Below are 8422 nucleotides of genomic sequence, written 5' to 3'. Positions count from 1 at the left end.
TGTGTGAAATTATTTCAGATCATAAAGTATATTTGTTTGTTAACAAGTTGCTGAGAATTGTCCTGGAATTGCACACCACCTTCAGCCGAGGAAAGCTAAGACCCATTTACCTCTTTCATCCCCCTATGGAACAGTTTCCCTGTGGAGTCCCGTGTGCAGAGGCTGCCCCCTGCTCCCCTCGGAGGCAGCATGCTTCTGCTGGACCTGCTGCCGCTTTGCGTTCCTGGTTTCCTGGTTCCTCAGCGTGAGGCAGGTATAGCCAGATGTGAGGCGCAGCTACACTTGGTGCCTGGCCTGCTACCCCAGGCTTAGTTCTGGGCTTCAAAAAGGAAGAACAGCAGAGTACTTCGTGTGTCTTAAGGTGTGTGCTGTCACTGGGCTTGGATGAAGGTCCTTTGCTTATAAACTGTCATTCTCAGGTACCCTCAGTCTTCAGTTACTGTGTGAGATAGGACCTGCGTGTGACTTCTTTTGAGGCTGCACCTGCGCAGCTGGAAGCAGGGACAGTGGCTCTTAAACTGCTGGCTAAGGCATAGGTTGTGCACATCTGCACCGTGCCACTGCCTCCAGCCTCTGCCCAGAGCCAACACTGCCAGGCAGCTGTACTTCAGTGCAGCAGTTTGCCAGCAGAAGGTCAGCAGGTCTTGGCTGCCAGGCCTCATGGCTCAGGTTAGGATCCCCAGGTGATAGGAGCTGAACAGAACTGCTGAACAGCCTGCCCCTGCCTTTTGCTTGCAGAGCAAAGGCACGGCCCCTCTGGAGGGGCAAGCCTCACCCAGTCGTTCAGCCTTGTTACTCTCAGCTGCACTCACACTAGAAGACCACTACTAGAAAACTCTTTACCAATTAATAGCCACCACATAGCTTTTCACCATTTCTATAATTAAACTTAACATTTTCATAGCTGTTAAGATATGGATAATGATATTTAAAGTAACATAAGAGAACAATTCCTATCAAATACACACGATGAAATCAGTTTGTGCCCCGAGGGGTGTTTGCTTGCCTCCACCTACTCTGGAGTGCGGGGCTGTCCAGAAGCAGGCTTGTAGCAGCCGCTCGCATGGAGGCACCTGCGGTGCCAGACGGTACATGTGGTAGGAACACGCAGCTGCTGCTTTGGAAGACAAACATTAAGGCCATGCTACGTTTGCACAGGGCACCTGGGGAGAAGAAAAACTTAATTCTTTAGACACGATGGCATCTGCTGGCTCTAGAGGACCCTTCCTAGAGCATCAGCTTTTACCGGGGATAAACGACAAACTGCCAGGCTCATCGTCTCACCGATTTTCAACGAGAGAGGAGTGTTGGCAGCTGAGACCAACCCTCCACCAGTGCAGCTTAAGCTGTGCAGTGCTAGGCAACAGTGGAGCACCCAGTCTCACAAAAAAAAGCCTCTGCTATGGCTAAAAACCTGATGAAATCTATTGTGTTCATGCTGCAGACACACACACACACACACACACACAGAGCCTCTGTGTGATCACAGGGGTTGATGCTGGTTGCCTGAGATGAAGAATATTCTATTTCTTGATAAAAAGGTACTGTCTAGTGCCAGTCATAGCCATGAGGTGACCCCCTCATGATGAACAGCCAAGGCATTCACCTGGTCAAAAATAAAAACAAACATTACTAACAGCAGCTTAAAATGGTGAACGCACTTTATGGCCATATTGTGAAATTACTATTTATTTAATTTGCTCTTCTCAAACTGGCTGTCAAATACTTGAGCTACAGCACATAACACCAGCAAGGTAAAGTAGTAACCAAGAGTTCATCCTTACGGAGGTTTAAAAAACAAACACATCCTCCCTAAACTATTTTTCCCCTCCCTGAAGCTTCCCAATTTCACACATTTGCCATACACAGCTACGGCTCAGCTTGCTAAATTAGTTACGTCTGCTCATTTGATGGTGTTCCTGCAGGACCGAGGCGCTGAGCAGCATACACAACTTTTGCATTTTGGTAGGCCGGTCAGAAAACGGTTCACTTGGTAGTCTTGCTATTTTCATGTCCCACCGTTCTCAGAATTTCGAATGCCAAGGAAGCAACAGCAACATCAGCATGAGAACTAGGAATTAAAACAAGTAATATCTATTAGACATACTCAGGGGAAAACGTTTTGTTCAAATTCCACATTTGCCTTTATCCATGCTGGAAAGCTCTTAATAGCCTTTAACTGCACTGTATATCCATCCCGCTTTTCTGTAAGTTGAATGTTTTCTTTACTTAGCAGTAACATGCAACTAGTGATTCTGCCCGGTTTCAAATCTTGTACAAAAATGAATTTCAGCTCAAATGCACAGTAACTGCTGCCTCACTCAATCTCGTCTGTAAAAAGAAGATATACTTTAGCACGCCTCCCCCCCACACACATTTCGAGCTTGACAGAAAGATGCGTTTTCACACACACAGCCCTCCTGCCGCAGCGCTGCTCCGCGCGGGGAGGCAGTGCCACTCCAGGCATTGCTCACCCCCTGCAAGAAAGACCGACTGCCCCACCACACAGCTCTGCAGGGTTGAGATTCAACAGTGGGGTCTTCCCCCTGTGCTTCCTCACCTAATTTTTTAATTATATGTATTTTGCCTAATTTTTCTTTCTGGAAACATGTTTTTTCTAGCATTGAAACAGAGGCTTTTTTTTTTTTTTTAATTGACTACCACCCCTCATCTTTAGCTTAGACAGAACACCAGTAGATCAGTCTGCAGCTTCCTTGGTTGCTGCTAATGACAAGTGCCTACCAACACTCATGTTTTGGGGAACGCAGAACTAGCTAGGAAATCCAGATGATCAATCCACACAATGTAAGCCAATGTCTTAATGAGCAGCAGTTTAAACCAGCAAATTCAGTTCTGTGAAACAAATTCATCTTGGCAACTGTCTTCACTGAAAAATAAATGGCTACGATCCCACATTTTAAAGTGTAGATTTGATTCCACGTGGCTGCTAAGCAGAATGGGTTGGTCATGTGTCACTCTGCAAACTGCCTGCTCTGACCAGCCGAGGGTGCATCGTGGAGACAGAGCTCGGCACTCCACGGCTGCGACACGGCAGCAGGAGAGCACCGAAAGCAGCTTGCGATCCAAGCAGTGCCCCTCTCTCGGCGCGTGACTGCTGGGCTGGTGTCCTCCTGCTGCCGCACGGGCAGAGCAACAGATGAGAAACCTCTCTGTAAAAAATGAGCAAAGCAAAAACACTCCTCGGTCACTTCAACCCTGTGATAATATGTGGGTGGAAGGGCCGGGGAGTTCAGACTACTCAGAGGGTGGCTTGGATCCAGGATCTCGGCTGTAGCCTTCTCTAAAACGTTGCCAGTACTGCATGAGACACCAGAGAGGCTTCTCAACGGCGTTCAAAGCACAGGTAAGAAGACCAAGTTTATTAGGTCACAAGGAATATTCTGGGACAGATGCCACAAGGGAATCTGGGGAGATGGCAGAACATCCATAACCTCCATAAACAAAATGGCCATTCAGCTAAGCCTGATAAAGCTTGCTAACCCCAGGCTTCTCCTGCCTGCCCGTTGCCGCCTTATCCATGTCTGAGGCCACTATGGCCCCAAGATGCAGGTCGAATCCCGCCCAGCACCCTCCGCAGGTGAATGGATAGGGACGCGTGTTCCCTACAGGAGGGGAGGAAAAGAAACCCATGAGCTCTCGGGGGCTCCACTGTTGCTGCTGCAGTGCAGGAGCTTGGCACAGCAGAGGAACTTGGCTTACCCCAGCGTATCAAAACACTTCTCATTCATTGGCATCAGCTAGAATTCAGCCTGCTGGGCACCTTGTGTCAAATCAGAGCCAGTGCTGTTTATCTGGGGCTCTGTAATACACGGTTTGCTGAGCACAGAAATGTGTAGATAACAGACAATTAGAGGAAGCCAGAAAAGCAGACTCAAAGACAGCGACTGGGCTGTCCAGTGCATCTGATGCTGAAATGCTACAAAATAGTGTGAAAACCAGTTCTAAAAGAAGAAACCTCCGTCTTTCCCCACTGTCATCTTCAGTGATGGTGCCAGTGTCTCCCTTGGGGAGAGCTGACATTTTATTTTAGTTAGAGAATTTAATGTGTCATACAAAAACCCGTGAGTCAGCAGCTGAGTATGCGAGAGGGATGCAGGCTGTTCTCGACAGGTTTAGTTAGTCCTCGGTGTGCATCGCTTACACTCCCTGTGTCCCAACAATTCCTCTCCGCATCTGCCCACATGCCCCTTTCCTTCCAACACAGGGTACACCCTGCCATAATATCGAGGAGTCAATTTTCCCAAACAACTGACCCATTTAAAGCCTGCATTTGGGAGTACAAACAGCACTGAAAAAATTATCTTAGTGTTTCAAAAGCTGATCTACAAACTACAATTTCTCCTATGAATTTTAGTTCAACCAGGGGTGAAACGCAGCCTAACAGCCCACGGCAGGAGCATAAAATTTGTTTGGAGGGGCAGAGAACAGTAATTCATTCATTTGCATGTCCAAGGGGGATTAGATGAGGGAAAGTCTATGGGACATGAGCCAACTCAGAAGTTTGGCCAACCTGTGTTCTCACAGAGGAGGCCACAGCTTTCCCCTAAGTCTCGCACATTCTCAGAGCAGCCACAGGTATTCTTGAACAAGAGCAGTTCTGTTCTTCAGCTGCGTGTTTGAAAGTAATCAACTTGCAAGGGCACCAAACACAATTATTTTTAAACAGGGCACAACCATTGCATTGTGCCTCTGGCCCACTCCACCGAGAACCACTGACCAGTGTATGGTTGTAGAGACCAAGTGTTTGGAATAAAATAATATATCTAAAAAAAAAAAAAAAAAATGGTCACATGCACACACCTTTGCCAAGCACTCTGCGGCTGGGGATCAAAGCACGATAATGGCAAAGCGGCCGCAACACCAGTCAGCTCTGAATGAGAGGAGTCTGGAGGACAGCAGTGCGGGGAGGGGGCCAGGGACAGAAATCTGAGAAGCTTATACTGCACAGAAGGCGATTACGGGAGAAGATCATCACAGACAAAGGAGGAGGCGAGGGCTCTCAGCCCTGGAAATTCCTGGAAGCCTGAGGGAACTCACCTGGCAGTTTGGGCCAGGCTCTCCAGAGCTTTGATAAGAGCATCACCATCATTCTTCAGGCTCTCTGAGCACTTCTCGTTTGAAGTTATCTGGAACAAAAAGAAAGAACCGTTATCAAAGGCTTAGCGAGAAATTCCTCTCTGTCATTTTTTTGTGGGATAGGGGAGAAGGAAACAAGTTCTAGCATTTATTACAATTGTAAATGGAATGTGACATTAAAGAGACTCTAGAGAAAGTCCCTTTTACTGAACAGGACTGAATTTTAGGCACAGACCATCTAAAATGTCTTGGCTTAACTAACGAGATTCACTGCTGTTCCGAGTCCCTGTATGCCTGCAAATTCACACATCACAGTCTGCCAGTCCTGATTTCATCCTTAGTATCAATGCAAATACAAGCCCCATTTAGTCCAAATCCCAGGGAGATCTTGGGGAGGCAGTTATTTTCATTTCTCACTTCAGGGAAAAAATAACCAAGCTTGTATCAGCCTTCAGATCAGGACGCATGGGATTTCTCTGAGGGAAGCCAGGCTAAAATCACTGCAATGTTAGCAGTTGCATATTGAAATTTTTATCGCCCCTCATCTGTCATTAGGAATATTACCTGCAGAGGACCATCACCTACGGAGCAGGGGACTGAGTGACCAAAGCTCTATACCCCTTTGTGTCAAGTGAATCCTGAGTATAGCTGATTTTGCTGCTGGTGTGTTTTATCACACTAATCTGTAATGACTGGTTTATTGTTTCTCCAGCCTGCAGTAGTACAACTACACAGCTCCCAGCGGCTGCACATTTCCTGACCAGTTAAGCAGGTGAATGGGAAGGTCACGGGGGACATGACATGCAGCTGCGTGGCACTGTGGCACAGACAGACACTGAATACTTGGCAGCTTGCTAAAGAAGCTCTTGTATCTCAAAAAATAACTGAGAAAAAGGGTTGCATGTCAGTTCCTGCTTGTAAAGGTAAATAAATCTTGGCTGAAGAGAAAGGAAAAGGAGGACCTGATTGCTTTGATACTGGAGGAGTTAATGCTCGAAATGACAACTTCTAATCTCAAAATCTGGCAAGGACTTCTAAGCTTTAGCATGCTGCGGCTGGCCCTGTTTGCCATTGATCAAGCATCTGGGCAATACACTTTCACATCTCCCTCTTAAATCACAAGAGAAGCTATATTTACAGCTGCCATCCCACCATCATTTATCAGCAGCGATTCTGCAACAACAGTGTCACTACATCTATAATCATAACATCCTGTAAGTTAAGCAGTAACAGGGAACAGGGACCTGTCTGAAGTAAACTAAAATGTATCCTGTGTGTTGGAAAAAAACAGTGATGCCATTACCTAAGCACAAATCACTGGTAAATCCTGATTACAGGTCATTAAACCTTTTTACTCTCTCGATGTTTATATCTGGCCCTTTCAGTTTATATTTCAGTAATCCATTCTTCTAAATTTGTCACCCATTAAACACAGAACATGTTTTGTAATCTGGGCTCTGAACGTGAGAACACCACCACATGTAACAGCAGCAATACAGTTGCAATACAGGGAGAAAAGTGCTTTCACCACGCGATGTTGCTTTTTATTGCTAAAGGGTGCTTGTGTCTCTACCAAACGCTGCCCCACAACTTCTGCAGCTCACCAGCCGCTGCCACGCTCTCTGCACTCGCCACATCCCTGCCCCTTGTTTATCCTGCACGCTTAAAAGAGCCAGAGGTCACGGGGGGAGGAAGGTCCCTAGGACTGGATGATGCTCCATAAAACTACAAGGTCAGATAAAGGTTACAGATACCTCTAATACTAATACATCCTAACTCTTGGGCGCTGACATCTGCGCAACCCTCACAGCCTTTTAACAAATTAGCCTTTGTGCCTCATACATAGACAGAACATTCAAAATATGCTCAACTATAAAATCTGGTACCAAGAAAGAGTTTTTAATCTAAAATGCTCTATTTCAAGTGATAACTTAGTCCAACTGAGTCATAGGGTCTGACTATAAGCTTGCCCGTCTTGCAGCATGCCTTGTGTCTTTATTAAGAATACATTTCTGCAGATACAATGCATTTCAATGGAAAGGATTAAAGCCGCTTTATACACATAGAAATCATAACAAACAAACAGAAACACCCATGAGATCATCTACCCCATCTCCCTACCAGACTTCATCAATCAGAGCAGCTTGCAACCACAAGCAACAGGCTTCTGCGATACCTATCCATAGGGGCTACTCCCCTAACTAATAAAATGCTTCAATAAGATCCCTTCAGCAGTAAAAGTGGTGCACAAGGAGGGAAAGGATCAGGCCCTTAACAACACGCGCGGCCTGCAGACTGCTTAAACTAAGACTAAAACAAATTCAGGACACGTTTTCTTGAGAGCATCAACTGACAGCTCCACATGAGCCACGGGGTGCGGGTGAAGCGCAGAGCCGGCCGGCCAGCAGTGCCACCTGCACGAACAGGCGGAGGACTCGCACAGACGACACGCGGCTGTACGGATTGACGAGGGCGGTGGGGTTTCCCCACCCACCCTCCGTCACCGGTGTCCAGAAAACCACTTTCTGTCTACTGCCAGGCATCCACGCCGTGGGCCTAGGGAAGGATCCACGCTGCGGCAGCAGGAAAGCTGCAGGTTGAAGACAGAGTGAGCTGCCAGGGTCCTGCAGCCGCCTTGACCGCAGCTGCCTAGGTTTTTTTGTCAGTATTCCCATGCTGTTACTACTCTGACCGCTAGCGTGAATTTGCCCGTTAGGTCAGCCTGTGTAGCATATCTGATTGCTCCCTGAGTGATCAGAAGGCCTCTCAAGTACGACAGATTGCATCCTGCTTCATGTACAGCTCGTGAGAAATACTGTCTGAATTGCTGTTCACCCTCAGGACCCAAGATGAAACTTTACCCATGTTTCTTATTTCAAAATTGTTATGGTTTTGTCTTCATTTTGTTCCACAGATAAGTTATGACGGGACTTAAAGCCATCAGTACCCAAAATTGTAGAAACAAATGTATTTTTCACTTAGTTTGTTACCTTCTTCTTCTATGCAGCATCGCTATGCCTTTTATCCACACCAGCTCTAGTTCTCATTCACTTGGAATTTTAACAACGAGTTTAATGATCTCTTGTAATATTGCTATTTGTTAGGGCTGACATAACTGATGGCTATTCCTTTAATTAAAAATGTAATTAAATCTCAGTTTAGCTATACACTCACTGCAATCCAACAAGAATTTGAAAATTACTTTTCTTTATTAAGCCAATAGCCATTTAACAGCTTTCCTCTCTTCAATTCTATCAAACAAGGATGAGCCATAAGGAATACTATGACTGATAGGTCAAGATCAGTGTTTCCTAAAATGTAGGAC

General features: G+C 46.2%; 1 protein-coding gene across 2 annotated transcripts in view; it reads right to left on the bottom strand.

The window, feature by feature from the left end:
• Window positions 1-3: 3 nt before the first annotated feature.
• The window catches only part of ULK4 (unc-51 like kinase 4), a 276626-nt gene continuing 268207 nt past the window's right edge, over window positions 4-8422 (bottom strand). For both annotated transcript variants that reach the window (XM_075418820.1, XM_075418821.1), the window contains exons 36-37: window positions 5059-5147; window positions 4-2071 (exon numbers count right to left, since the gene is read on the bottom strand). In XM_075418820.1, the coding sequence (XP_075274935.1) occupies window positions 1987-2071; window positions 5059-5147 (174 nt within the window). In that variant the 3' untranslated portion in view covers window positions 4-1986. The remainder of the gene's footprint in view (window positions 2072-5058; window positions 5148-8422) is intronic.

This window comes from Opisthocomus hoazin, chromosome 4 (genome assembly GCF_030867145.1).
Source record: "Opisthocomus hoazin isolate bOpiHoa1 chromosome 4, bOpiHoa1.hap1, whole genome shotgun sequence".
NCBI classification, from domain to species: Eukaryota; Metazoa; Chordata; class Aves; order Opisthocomiformes; family Opisthocomidae; genus Opisthocomus; species Opisthocomus hoazin.
This window is presented reverse-complemented; position numbering and strand designations above follow the sequence as displayed.